Raw genomic sequence first — 15,222 nt, 5'->3', positions numbered from 1 at the left:
ACATTTCCACTGTCTCTATTCCTAATGCTGTACTCCACTTCTTGTAAGTATATACATATACATATACATATATATATAAAATTATAGTTGGCATTCATTATTGTTCAGCTTCAGTTTCAGGTGTACAATGCAGTGATCAGGCATCTACATCATCCCTGAGGTGGTCTCCCTAATGAGACACATGTCCATCGGATACCCTACAAAATCTTTACAACATTATTGATTACATTCCCCAAATTAATTTTTCAAAACCCCGTGGCCATCTTGTGGTTACTGACTGTTTTCTAATCCCCTCACATTCCCCCTTATCCCCACCCCCCTCCCATCTAGCAACCCTCAGTTTTTCCTCTATGTCTCCAAAACTGTTTCTGATTAGTTCATTCACTTATTCTTTTCTAGATTCCACATATAAGTGAGATCATATGGTATTTGTCTTTCTCTGTCTGACTTATTTCACTTAACATAATGTTCTCTAGGTCCATCCATGTTGTAGCAAATGGTAAGATTTCTTTCTTCTTTATGGCTGCGTAATACTCCATTGTATAAATGTACCACAGTTTCTTCATCCAGTCATCTACCAATGGGCATTTCGGTTGTTTCCATGTCTTGGCTATTGTGCATAGTGCTGCAATAAACATAGGAGTGCATAAAGATTTTTGAATTGGAGTTTTGGATTTCTCCAGATAGATACCTAGGAGTGGAATTGCTGGATCATAAGGTAGTTCCATTTTCAGATTTTTGAGATACCTCCATACTGTTTTCCATAGTGGCTGCACCAATCTGCAATCCCACCAACAGTGCACAAGCGTTCCTTTTTCTCCACATCCGTGCCAGCACTTGTTATTTGTTGATTTATTGATGATAGACAAATGGCGATTTTTTTAATGGCTGTTTATTGTATACACACATACATAAAACTTGAAAGAAGGTTTTCTGTTTCTGTTTTTCTGAAACAGCCAGTTGGGTCAGGAACCCATCATTTGTATGGGCAATTCCAAAGAAAGCATGGCAGAAAATCACATTCCAGTGTTCAGAGTACCCTGGGTTGCTCTCATGTCTGCTTGTAGAATTACTGTAAATTTCTTGCTTCTATATTGATTTGCTTGTAAATGTTACTGTAATGCAAGGATGGGGTGAGGAGGGAAGTTTTTTAAGTCAAGGTCCAATGATCTAAAAAAAAAAAAAAATCAGTTTGGTTTGCCTAAAAGTAAAGTCTTTCTTTGTAGCATCACTTTAGAAATACAGGCAGCCAGCATTGTAACACAGATTTCAGCCTTGCGCAATTGACAATTATACTTTTTAGTAACTGGAGAATCTATGAAAATTAAGTACAAGGACTGAATATTTGTTTTCTCATATTTGCAAAGGAAACACAGCTCCATGTGACAGCTTTATGCTTGTCTTTTCAGTCTCTGGCTCTTGGATTTGTCCAATGTATTACACTTATGTGGCTGGTTCTAATTTTTCCATTACCTTATTACAAAGAGAGCTAATCATTGATCAGTATCACTTGCATTTGGGGCTTTTTCGAAAGCATCATGCAAAATGTTATATATAGCCTTGTTTTCCAATCATAATACTTTATGCCATTAATATTTTATGCTATGAAAATAGAATACTGGTCATACAAACTTAACCAAGTATATCCTTAACTTCTGAAGGGCAGTGCCACATAGTTCTCCATGAAATCCGTAGCTATAAATATTGAGCTTTAGTTTATTTACTTTTCTTGTAGGAACATTTCACACCTGAGTGCAAATTCAAAGAATCCGTGTTTGAAAATTATTACGTGACATATTCATCGATGATGTACCGTCAGCAGCAGTCAGGCCGAGGGTGGTATCTGGGTCTGAACAAAGAAGGAGAGATCATGAAAGGAAACCATGTGAAGAAGAACAAGCCTGCAGCCCACTTTCTGCCCAAACCACTGAAAGGTAAGCTTGATATTATAGGAGCTGTGGATTAAATAAGTATGTATTTAAATCAGTCCTTTATCTCACTTTGGGAAATGGAACATAATTTTTCTACATTAAGGCATTTATACAAAAATTTAGTAACATTTTACAACACTTAAAACATTAATGCATTGACGACAGCATCTGATCTCCTGATTTTAATTTTCCCCCTAGTATATCTACATATAGTAGCACCTTACTTATATGGAAGTAGCTCAATTGCTAAGGATAGCCAAGAACTCCAAATTATGCCAAAATGGTCCCTGGTGCTTGATGCTTAAATGTGTGCACACTTTGTACTAATCAGAAAGCTCCTTGGGCCCTCTCTTAAGGGCTCAACAGCATTGCTCCAACAATTTTCATTCATAGTTTTCTTTTCCAGTCGTTAGTGGCAGATTAGTAGCAAATTAGAAAGGGCGAAGGGTAGGGATGGGTTGCAGAAGATAGGGATGGGATGTTGGTAGTGAGACATGGTGGAGAAGGGATAGAAAATATAGGCATAGAAGAGCGAGACCTCCAAGAGGTTACTGGCCCTGGGGTTAGACTAGAGTTTTCGAGTAGGGCAGACTGCCCAGTCAAATCAGCAGAGCACTGCTTCACAGCACATTTTCTGGAACCAGACTACTTGGATTCAAATCCCAGCTTCTTCACCCTTTACTAAGCGGATGGTCTTGGGCAGATTATTGACCTGTGTGTGCCTCAAGCTCCTTGTGTGTAAAATATGGATAAGAGTAGGTACATCAGGGGATTCTTACGTGGATTAAATGAGATAATGAATGCAAAGCACTTAGAATAGTATCTAGCACGTTATAAGTGCTTCGTAAGCATAAGCTAATGCTGTTGTTTACAGCATGACAATAATATTTACCATTTATTGCATTAAGAACTGTGCTAATATTTAGACTCTTGGAGAGTTTCATTTTAAAGCATGGTAGAAATCAGTGTTTGAAAATGTTTTAAATTTTAATATTTGACTTGCACAGCATGCTCTAGATCATATTTAAACCTCTAAGAGGTTTATTAAATGCAGTTTTCATTAATCCTCTCATACACATAACCATAAGTGATGGAAATTAGGTATTAGAATTCTTTACACACTACTTCACGAAGACTACGTTTTGCTTAATCTGATCCAGTTCACTCCCTGCCGAGGCTTTGAAAGCAATATTTGTCATGTGTGGCCTCAAGCATGGAAGCCTAGTAACCAGAAGAAAAGTTGAGAGCCAGTGTGGTGTGGTGTGCCCACTTGAAAGCCTTTGACACCATCTTTCTGTGCTTTTCAGTGGCCATGTACAAGGAGCCATCGCTGCACGATCTCACGGAGTTCTCCCGATCTGGAAGCGGGACCCCAACCAAGAGCAGAAGTGTCTCCGGCGTGCTGAACGGAGGCAAATCCATGAGCCACAATGAATCAACGTAGCCAGTGAGGGCAAAACAAGGGCTCTGTAACAGAACCTTACCTCCAGGTGCTGTTGAATTCTTCTAGCAGTCCTTCATCCCAAAGTTCAAATTTGTCAGTAACGTTTACCAAACAAACAGGCAGGGTTCGCTCTTCTCTCTGCCATCAAACCTTAGATCCATACTTACAGCCCCATAATGTCGACTGAGCTTGTGCAAAAGAATGCCAAGCATTTATCAGTGAACTAAATCCGGGAGAAGGACTGCCCAATTTTCTCATGATCTCACTTATACTTTGGGAATGACAAAACCAAGATAGTTTCACAGCACTAATGCTGATAAAAATTTGCCCTCCAACCAAGGAAATTGAAAAGACCACAATTGCTCTTCAAAATCAAAACAAAATTAACCGCTTAAATGTTTTGTAGGGGCAAACAAAATTATGTGAACTGTGTTGTTTTCTTGGCTTAATGTTTTCTATCTACGCTTGACTCAAATGTATTCTTTACTTTGGTATAGTGCAACTTTACGATCTCTGAAATTCAGTGGTTTTATTGACTCCCTGTCACTTAATCAAAATCAACCAAATTCGGGGTTGAATCTGAATTGGCATCTCAGGCTCAAGGTAACAGTGTTCTTGTGATTTTACCATTGTTTTTGTTGTATTTTTTTTTTTTAGATTTGTAGTGTTCCGGTCAAGTTCTTGTGCTGTACTTTGTGCGTAGAAATTGAGTTGTATTGTCAACCCCAGTCAGTAAAGATGACTTAAAAAAGAAAAAAAGATTATTCTCAAGTGTAGATTTCTCTTAATTCCATTTGTGTTATCATGTTAAACTATTGTTGTGGCTTCTTGTGTAAAGACAGGAACTGTAGAACTGTGATATTGTCTTTTGTGTTGTTAAACTAAGAAATGTCTTATCTGTATATGTATGAGTCCTCTTGTCATTGTATTTGGCACGTGAATATTGTGTACAAGGAAATATCAAGACTGGTTACCCCTAAACAACATATACTTATACTTGCTTCTGGAAAAGTGTTTAAGACTTAGCTAGGTTTCCATTTAGATCTTCATATCTGTTGCATGGAAGAAAGTTGGAATCTTGGCATAGAGTTGCATGATATGTAAGATTTTGTGCATTAATAATTGTTAAAATCTGTGTTCCAAAAGTGGGCATAGCATGTACAGGCAGCTTTCTGCCCTGTGCACAAAAAAGTTTAAAAAAAGTTGTTTAATATTTGTTGTTGTATACCCAAATACGCACCGAATAAACTCTTTATATTCATTCAAAGAAAAATCCTTCAACATGTATTTATTGAGTGTCCATTACTTGCCGTGAACCATTGTAGAAACTGGAGTTAAACACTGAATTATGTATATAAAGTCTGTTTATTGTACTAGTTATGGTACTTGGACAAAGCATTCTTGTTCCCATTCAGTGATGGAATTGTACAAAGGAGACCTATGTTCTAATATTCTCTCTGCCATGTACACTGTCACTTCCCCTCTCTGTTGCTCGTTTTCTAGGTAGAGGGAAGACACAGGACTAAATATCTAAGGTTCTTTCCACCTCTGAGAGCTGAAGCAAAATAGAAACATTTTTAATGTCATTGACCTTTCACCAGCTTGCCAAAGCTGCCATTGCCTGTTAATGCATGTGTGGGGACAGAGCCCCAGAAAGCAGTTTCCAGGCTCTCGGCCTCACATAGACAGGTGCTGGCTCAGGTAGTAAATGGCCATCAACTGTGATTGGATGGCCATCAGCTGTGGCTAGTTGGCCGTCAGCTGTAACCAGTGAGCCATTGGCAACTAATATAACTGCTTGTGGCTACGCTAGCAGCAAATGGGGGCTAGCAAGAAGATGGTGGCTAAGCTAGCAAGCGCGGATTGCAGAGAGGCAGATGCCGCCAGCGAGAATATAGTGGTATGACTCCCCTACCTATGGCTCCGTGGGTGTTCCTTTTTGGCCTCACCGTGTCCTGCGTTCTTATGTGGGGAGCGGGAGCTGAGACCCCGCCTGGCACCCTGCACGACACATGGCGCAGCGAGCAGGGTCCCCTGCATGACAGCATGCTTCAAGAATAGTCAAGATAGGAAGGTAAGAGTGGAGGAACAGGTAAAACATAGTTGACTGGTTCTTTTAAGGGCATCCATCAAATAAAGTTACCAGGGATCTGATCAACATGCCGTTGCATGGAGGGGAGGCTGCCCATTCCTAAGATGTCTGGGCCACATTCAAGCAGGAGCTCCCAGCCCAGCCCAGCCCAACCCAGTTCAGTCACCTAGTGCGCTCTTAACCCTTTTGCCACAACCGTCATATCCGAATGAATACTTCCACCCACTGACTGCAGATGGAAACTTCCGGAAAGGAAGTTTAAGAAAGCAGATGGACATTTTTCTATATTTTTGTGTTTTTCAAGAATGAATAACAATAGGAATTTTTTGTACATGAAAATAATGTCATTTATATACAAAGCAGCTCAAATTGTTATTAAATGCATAAAATTGTCAAAATATCAACCTTTTGGTTTTTGTGAATTTCTCACACATTTTGAAAAAACAAAACAAAACTTGAAATCAATTAACGTAGCGAAAGAGTTAAGCCCTCATCCTGCCTGAGCTCTAAAGTCTACCTGCATGAAGTAAGGCTGCCTGCCTAGCTTGGGCTAAGGAGCATTTGTACCATGCGCCAGGAGTAGACTCGCTCAATCCCCACCCCCTATTAAGTCTTACTAATTTTCCATCAGTAGAGAAAAGAAGTACATTGTCTCTCTCTTGCTCCAAGGACCTTAAGGTTTTGGCTTGTTGACTATTTTGGTTGCTGCTTTTGCTTTGTTCCTGTTCAGGAAGAACAGAGGTCTGCTGGTAATAAACAAATCAGTACCGTACATTGGTGTCTCAGGGAAGCCTGGCATAAATAAGAAGTGGTCAAAATACCTGGGAAGAATGTTTTACTCCGGCATTCTCTTTGAGCTGCCTCAAGTTGTTTATAACAGAAGGTGGTGTTAAATAAATCAAGAATTAAATAGTCCTCAAGCAGACCTCCGTAACAAGGGGTGATACTTGCACTCATCTCCATTACACGCAGACACACGCACGCTTCAGTAATAGTTCTTACGGCAGAATATATTAGCCCGGTCTCGTGATGAAAGAATCATGTGGGAAAACACTGCAAACACTATTGGCTCTCAGACCTTTTGTAAACATCAGAAATACCTAGAAAGCTTGAAAGACCCAGATTGTTGGACCCCTCCTCCAGAGTTTCTGGTTGAGCAGGTCCAGGGTGGGCTTGAGACTGGATTTCTGACAAGTTCCCAGGTGATCCTGAGGCTGCTGGTCCTGGGGAACCACACTTTGAAAACTACTGGGATTCAAAAATGCGTATTAGTCACTGAGTTCTACAAAGCCCTGTGTTAAGGAAGCCTTAGCTTTGAGAAATGCTGCGATAAGCATTGGCCACAAAGCCATAGTTTCACAGAGCACATAGAAGCAGTGCAGTAGAGGGATGATCCCTCGAGCCTTTGGTGGGCAACTGAATCACCTGTGGTAGTTAGTCTGCTTCCATGGTTTTCGGCTAAGCTTGGGAATCTGCCGAATCTGATGCCCACCATAGCTTGAGTACCACTGCCCTAGGTTATAGCACTTGATCTCATGTTGTCACCACTATCTGTGAGTGTATATCCAGTTCTTGCATTTGTACTGAGCCTGGGGATAATGGGGAGGGGGGGTGGTGAACCACCACTTTCTTCAAGCTACTTGGAATTATTTAAAAGCAAAACAAATGCCAGCTTTTTCCTCTAAGAGTTGTGTTTGTACCTGGAGAGAAACATACTCGTTGCCACGGATTCCTTAAAGGATTGAGAGAAGTGATCTGTAGCCCTTCTCACCTCCCTCAGCAGTGCATTGCCCCAGTCCTAAGCCGATCAAGTTCATTGAAGAATGTTTCAAAGACCCCAGCTACATAGTCCCAAATTTTCCAAGCATCCATCGTCCAAGTGAACACTTGGGGGAAAATGAATATCTAATGGCTCTCTCTCCATCTGTGCCAGCTGATTATAGTCATTCTGTGGATAAGTGGTGACCGAATCAGAACTGATAAATATTTTATGTGTACATCATCCAAATATGCCTTAGAGGCCTCCTTTAGTCAGCGTGTCCTCCATGGGTTAAATTGAAATGTGCCCTCACTAGCACATCCATATTTCTACCAAGAGTCTTTCCAAGGCAATGTAGGCTTTTCCTATCATGCTCCCCCAAATTCTTCCAACCTCTACTCAAAGCCATTTCCACATTATAGGTATTGGTTACAGCAGCACCCACTTGCCGGTATCAAAATCTGTACAGGGATATGGCAGTGGCACAGTGGATGACCGTTTCCAATCACAAAAACAAGTGGTATCCCAAGTTATTAACCGTATTTACAATGACAACTTTTCATACTTTTCCTTGCTCAGTATGCAAAGATGTCCCATGGTTTGGCGTGATGCTATCCTGGGATGAAAACACCCGGTCGCCATGCCAGCTTACTCTGTCACCTCAGGGTGCTTTTTCCCCCTAAGGACTGAGAAAGTTATAGTACACCCAACAGGATATGTCTGGAATTCTGGGCTGCTTTTTATCTCTAAATGAATAAAAGAGAGAGAAAAATCCTTAGAGAAACAGCATTTGGGTGTTACTCTTTCATGGACCATCACACCCCAGACCTTTTTTTTTTTAAGTTTATTGGGGTGACAATGGTTAGTAAAGAAGTTACATAGATTTCAAATTTCAAGTGTACATTTCTGTAATACATCATCTATATATCATGTTGTGTGTTCACCACCCAGAGTCAGTTCGTCCATCACCATATATTTCATCCCCTTTACCCTCATCTACCACCCCCTCCCCTCTTACCCTCTGGTAACCACTAAACTATTGTCTGTGTCTATGAGTTTTTGTTTCTTTGTTTGCCTTGTTCCTTTGTTGCTCTCAGTTTTATATCCCACATATCAGTGAAATCATATGGTTCTCGACTTTTTCTGTCTGACTTATTTTGCTTAGCATAATAACAACCAAAGTGTCCTTCAATAGATGACTGGATAAAGAAGATGTGTTATATATACACAATGGAATACTATTCTGCCATAAGATGAAATAGTGCCGTCTGCGACAACATGGATGGATCTTGAGATTATTACCCCAGACATTTTTTATCTCAAAACATGCTGCTTTTTAGAGGTTAGTTTGAATTCTTTGCACAGAGAATAATAGTCTATGCCAAATCAGGCAGCCTTTTGCTAATATCCCATGAGTACAAGTGTCGTATTCATTTCATCACATTCACTCTAACAACAACAACAAAAAGTACATGGTATCACTTCGAGAATGTTCCAATTTCTATGTGGGCATTCTTGAAGAGGTTTGTAACAGCTGCAATTTTGTCATCTTGCAGGAAATCTTTCCAGAACACACAACATAGAAGGCTTTCAGTATTAGAATTCTAAACCAGTTAGCAAAATAATCAATCCAATTTCTCCTTCTGTAGTAATTTTTGTTTCAAACACCGTCTCTCACACAGTCACTTTACATGTGCACACACACATAGATGTGCCTCCTAAAGACTTCTCCAGGAGGATGAACATGTCTGTTCAGTAGGGAGACTGGGACAAGCCAAGTGAAAAAGCCAGGGCTCTCTAGCTTCTGAAGCTGTCCTGTCAGCTGTGACACTTGTGTACACTAAGTAGTATTGCCCAGGTTTATCCCCCATGTTAGCATGTCTGCACATTTTGGACTCTAAATAATTGTGCGCACTCCAAATAATTTGTTTCCAATTCTGTAGAGTTTACAATTAGAGAGAAATGTACATGGGTGGTGATTGAGTAAAAGCTCAACTCCTTTGAGTCAACTGCTCTGCTTGTTGGCTCTGTGGGTATTTATTACCTTATAAGCTGCCAATGCTGCACAGCATGGAACTGAGGCCTGGATAAAACATTCACGCAAGGACAAATGGGTTGAGACTGAGTCAATCTTGCAGAAAAAGAGATACTCTGGGGTTTACCAACAGGGACATATTCTTTCCTCCCTGGGATTAACAAAGTGGAACTCCAATGGAAGTAAATACTCAGTTTTACATTCTTCACATATGTAAACCTCTCCATCACTAATACCCTTGTACAAACTGGGTAATGAGAACCCAAGTGTTTCTTTCTTTGAAAATTGAAAAACCAAATGAATTAGTTCTAAAAGGATGGCTATACTACAGTTTTTCCCTTTAATGTAAAACAGCTTGAAAAATGTTGGTGTTTCATGGGTCTTAAGGACATTTCAAAATACATCATTACATTCACCAACAGGTTGAATGTCAAATACACAGAAAACAAAGCTGTGTGTGTGTGTGTGTGTGTGTGTTTGTGTGTGTGTGTGTGTGTTTCCATAAAGATGTCTTCAAATTTACTTGGAGCTCCACGAATTAAGTATAATATTATATCATGTGACTAAACTGCTAGAAACCAAATATACAAGTCTACTTTCTAGAACTCTCAGTCTAGAGTAGTAGATACACATGCAACTATCAAATTTAGTCAAATTATGATAAATGTTATAATACAATGAAGGTGCCAGGAGGAAAAAAAATGATTAGGGAAGTTTGAAAAGTTTCAAAGAGGAGTTAGTTTCTTAGTTGAGTCTTAAAAGATGAGTAAGAATTCAACAGCTAGAAAGGTGTGCAGACAACTCTAAGCCAGAAAACATTATGAACAAAGGCACAGAGTCACGAAGTAGCACTGAGTGTCCAGAAAACATTAATTAGCTGGACAATAAGAGGCAGAGCTCCTGTAACGTAAGAGATGCTTGGGGAAGGAATGATCTCCCCACCAATGCTTCATTCCGTTATGTCTCATTGCCTGAAAGAGACTGTGAGCCACCTAGGTCTGGATATTGGAATGTCTCTGAAACCGAGTGGTTCCATCTGATTTGTAGAAACCCATTGAGAAAATTAGTCTCTTCAGGAGACGAAAACCAAAGGAAATGGTCTATGAGCAAAGTATGATTCATAGCCTTGCTTATTAGACTGGAGTAGATTGGCCTTACTGATTCTTCCTTCTCTTCTACTGAACAATCTGTTCTTTGCCTGCTCTAAAAAGAATTTGTCAAGCAGTATAGGTTGTTGGACCAGGACAATCATACAGAAAAAGGAAACAAGCAGCAAGATGATGAAAGGAAAACTTTCTTCAAACAAATTCTTTCCATCCAAAATGTACATTTTAATGATTTTTTAAAATACAGTTTATTTGGAATGTTCAGGTGTCCAAAATTATTTAAAGTAGCTCTCTCTCTCCCTCCTTCCCTCCATGTTTCTGTCTCTCTCCGTCTCTGTCTCTGTCTCTCTCACACACGCACAGACACACTATATTTGTGTTCTTCTTTGGAAGGGGGAGCTAAAATTTTTATATAATGTAATATACAAACCTCTTAAGTGTATCAAGTAATTTAAAATGCACACACCATGGAACCCAAACTTCTATCAAGATGTAGAATATTTCCATCACTACAAAAAGTTTTCTTTGCAGTTTATTGTGTCAGGTCTTATGCTTAAGTCTTTGATCCATTTTGAATTAACTTTGGTAGCTGAGCGAAACAAGTCAGACAGAAAAAGCAGAGAACCATGTGATTTCACTGATATGTGGTATATAAACCAAAAACAACAAAAGAACAAGACAAACAAATGAGAAACAGAAACTCATAGACACAGACAATAGTTTAGTGGTTGCCAGAGGGTAACGGGGGCGGGGGGTGGGGGGTGGGAGATGAGGGTAAGGGGGATCGAATATATGGTGATGGAAGGAGAACTGACTCTGGGTGATGAACACACAATGGGATTTATAGATGATGTAATACAGAATTGTACACCTGAAATCTATGTAATTTTACTAACAATTGTCACCCCAATAAATTTAATTAAAAAAAAAAAAAAAAAAAGTTTTCTTATGCCCCTTCCCAGTCAATACCCACCCATATACAGGTGTTTTTTTTAATCTTGTATTACTTGTTTCCATTTTAACATTTTAAACTTCTTACAAATATTATCATACTATGTGTGTTTTTTGAGTAAAGCTTCTTTCGCACTGAAAATGTTTTTGAGATCCACCCATGTTTTCACATATTCCATTCTTTTTTATTGCTGCGTAGTGTTGCATAATATGAATATGTCACAGTTTGTTTACCCATTTTCTAGTTGACAATACCTGGGCTGTTCCCAGATTTAAGCTGTTGTGATCAGTTGTTCTAAACAGTCTTATGCAAAGTTTTTGTGTAAATATACTCTCATTTCTCTTAGGTATATATCGGGGAGTGGATTTTCTGTGTCCTAGATCAGGTGTATGGTTCATTTTATAACAGACTATTACAACTTTTCCCAAAGTGGGGATACTGTTTTTACACTTCTACCAGCAGTGTATAAAAGTATCAATTGCTCCAAATCCTTGCCCACGTTTGATGTAGCCAGTCTTTTTAATTTCAGCCCTCCTGGTATGTTTGCAGTGGTATCACATTTGGTTTTTATCTGCGTTTCCCTGATGATTAATGATGTCAAGCACATTTTCATGTGCTTACTAACCATTCATGTATCTTCCTTTGTGAAGTGTCTGCTCTCCTGATTTGCCCACTTACATTGTATTCTCTTTTGATTATTGATTTTAGAAATTCTTTATATAACCTAGATACCAGTCCTTTGTCAAATATATGATTTATGAATATTTCCTCCCAATTTGTGGACTTTCAATCAATTTTGTTTTAATTTTTCGATTACAGTTGACATACAATATTATATTAGTTTCAGGAATGCAACATAGTGATTAGATATTTATATAACATATGAAGTGATCACTTCAATAAATCTAGTACCCATCTTTCTCCATACATAGTTATTACAATATTATTGACTATATTCCTTACGTTTTACTTTACATCGCCATGACTATTTTGTAACTACCAATTTGTACTTCTTATCCCTTCCCTTTTTTCACCCACCCTCCCAACACCCCTCTCAGCTGGCAACCATCACAATGTTCTCTGTATCTATGAGTTTGTTTCTGTTTTGTTTATTTAGTTCTTTAGATTCCACACATAAGTGAAATCATACAGCATTTGTCTTTCTCTGTCTGACTTAATCTCAGCACAATGTCCATCAATGCTGTTGCGGATGGTAAGATTTCATTCTTCTTATGGCTGAGTAATATTCCATTGTATATATGTACCACCTCTTCTTTATCCATTCATTCATTGATGGACACCCAGGTTGCCTCCATATCTTGGCTACTGTAAATAATATTGCAATGAACGTATATATGTATCCCTTCAAATTAGTGTTTTGGGTTTCTTTGGATAATTAGTGTTTTGGGTTTCTTTGGAAAATATCCAGATATGAGATTACTGGGTCCTTATTTGGCACTTGTTATAGCCTTTGTTTTAAAGTTTATTTTGTCTGATATAAGCATTGTGACTCTAGCTTTCTGTTTGTTTCAATTTTTATGAAATATCTTTTTCCATCCCTTTACTGTCTGTGTGTTGCTTTTGATCTGAAGTGAATCCCTTGTAGGCAGCATATGTAAGGGTCTTGTTTTCTTATCAATTCAGCCACACTATCATTTGATTGGAGCATTTAATCCATTTACATTGAAAGTAATTGATAACAGTGTAATTATTGCCATTTTATTATTCATATTTTTTATCCTTTTATTTTTTAATCTTAAAGAAGTCCCTTTAACATTCCTTATAATACAGGTTTGGTGCTGATGAACTCCTTTAGCTTTTCCTTGTCTAGGAAGCTCTTCATCTGTCCTTTGATTCTTTTTTTTTTTTTTTTTTTTTTTTGCCATTTTATTATTTGTATTTTTTTGTTGTTTATTTATTGGGGTGACAGTTGTTAGTAAAGTTACATAGATTTCAGGTGTACAATTCTGTATTACATCATCTATAAATCCCATTGTGTGTTCACCACCCAGAGTCAGTTCTCCTTCCATCATCATATATTTGATCCCCCTTACCCTCATCTCCCACCCCCACCCCCCCTTACCCTCTGGTAACCACTAAACTATTGTCTGTGTCTATGAGTTTTCGTTTCTCATTTGTTTGTCTTGTTCTTTTGTTGTTTTTGGTTTATATATCACATTTCAGTGAAATCATATGGTTCTCTGCCTTTTCTGTCTGACTTATTTTGCTTAGCATTATATTCTCAAGATCCATCCATGTTGTCACAAATGGTCCTATTTCATCTTTTCTTACCACCAAATAGTATTCCATTGTGTATATATACCACAACTTCTTTATCCATTCATCTATCGGAGGACATTTTGGTTGTTTCCATGTCTTGGCCACCGTAAATAAAGCTGCAATGAACATTGGAGCACACGTATCTTTATGGATAAATGTTTTCAGACTTTTTGTGTAGATACCCAGGAGAGGGATTGCTGGATCATATGGTCATTTTATTCGTAATTTTTTGAGATACCTCCACACTGCCTTCCATAACGGCTGCACCAGTCTGCATTCCCAGCAACAGTGTATGAGAGTTCCTTTTTCTCTGTAGCCTCTCCAACACTTGTTACTATTTGTCTGGTTGATGATAGCCATTGTAATAGGGATGAGGTGATATCTCACTGTGGTTTTTATTTGCAATTCTCTGGTGATTATTACTGTTGAGAATTTTTTTCATTAGTCTATTTGTCATTTGTATGTCCTCTTTGGAGAAATGTCTCTGCATTAAATTTGTATATTGCTTTGGGTAATATGGCTATTTTAACTATGTTGATTCTTCCAATCCATGAGCACAGAATGTCTTTCCATTTCTTTGTGTCTTCTTCAATTTCTTTTTAAAATGTCATATAGTTTTCAGCATATAGGTCTTTCACATCCTTGGTTAAGTTTATTCTTAGGTATTTTATTCTTTTTGCTGCAATTGCAAAAGGAATTGTTTTTGTTTTTTTGTTTCTTTTTCTGAGATTTCATTGTTAGTATATAGGAAAGCAATGGACTTTTGTGCGTTGATGTTGTAGCTGGCAACTTGACTGTACTCATTGATTGTTTCTAATCGCTTTTTGGTGGAGACTTTAGGGTTTTCTATATATAGCATCATGTCATCTGAAAAGAGCGGCAATTTAACTTCTTCATTCCCAATTTGGATGCCTTTTATTTCTTTTTCTTGCCTGATTGCTCTGGCAAGGACTTCCAACACTATGTTGAAAAGCAGAGGTGATAGGAGACAGCCCTGTCGTGTTCCTGAACATAGAGCAAAGGGCTTCCGTTTTGCACCATTGTTTATGAGATTAGCTGAGGGTTTGTCATATATGGGCTTTATTATGTTAAGGTATTTGCATTCTATACCTATCTAATTAAGTGTTTTAATCATAAATGGATGCTGTATCTTGTCAAATGCTTTTTCTGCATCAATTGATAAAATCATATGATTTTTGTCCCTTATTTTGTTTATGTGATGCATCACATTGATGGATTTGCGTATGTTGAACCATCCTTCCTCCCCTGGGATAAACCCCACTTGGTTGTGATGAATAATCTTTTTAATGTATTGTTGCGTTCGATTTGCTAAAACTTTGTTTAGGATTTTTGCATCTGTATTCATCAGAGATATTGGTCTGTTATTTTCTTTTTTTGTGTTGTCCTTACCAGGTTTGGCATCAGGGTAACGCTGGCCTCATAAAATGAGTTAGGGAGTACTGTTTCTTCTTCAATTTTTTGGAAGAGTTTGAGTAGGACTGGTATTAGATCCTCGTTGAAGGTTTGGTACAATTCACTTAGTGAAGCCATCTGGTCCCAGACATTTGCTTTTGGGAAGGTTTTGGATGACTGATTCAATTTTATTACTGGTGATCGGTCTGT

The 15,222-nt window shown here is 38.4% G+C and overlaps 1 protein-coding gene across 8 annotated transcripts in view; it reads left to right on the top strand.

Annotated features, from left to right (window-relative positions):
• Positions 1-4,648, top strand: part of FGF13 (fibroblast growth factor 13) — a 515,410-nt gene extending 510,762 nt beyond the window's left edge. For all 8 annotated transcript variants that reach the window (XM_019750480.3, XM_019750478.3, XM_088794799.1 and 5 more), the window contains 2 exons: positions 1,736-1,934; positions 3,239-4,648. In XM_019750480.3, the coding sequence (XP_019606039.1) occupies positions 1,736-1,934; positions 3,239-3,375 (336 nt within the window). In that variant the 3' untranslated portion in view covers positions 3,376-4,648. The remainder of the gene's footprint in view (positions 1-1,735; positions 1,935-3,238) is intronic.
• Positions 4,649-15,222: the final 10,574 nt, after the last annotated feature.

Source organism: Rhinolophus sinicus, chromosome 18, assembly GCF_057876585.1.
Source record: "Rhinolophus sinicus isolate RSI-liver-muscle chromosome 18, RSI-T2T, whole genome shotgun sequence".
Taxonomy (NCBI): Eukaryota; Metazoa; Chordata; class Mammalia; order Chiroptera; family Rhinolophidae; genus Rhinolophus; species Rhinolophus sinicus.
Note: the sequence above shows the minus strand (reverse complement) of the source record. Positions and strands in the feature narration are given on the sequence as shown.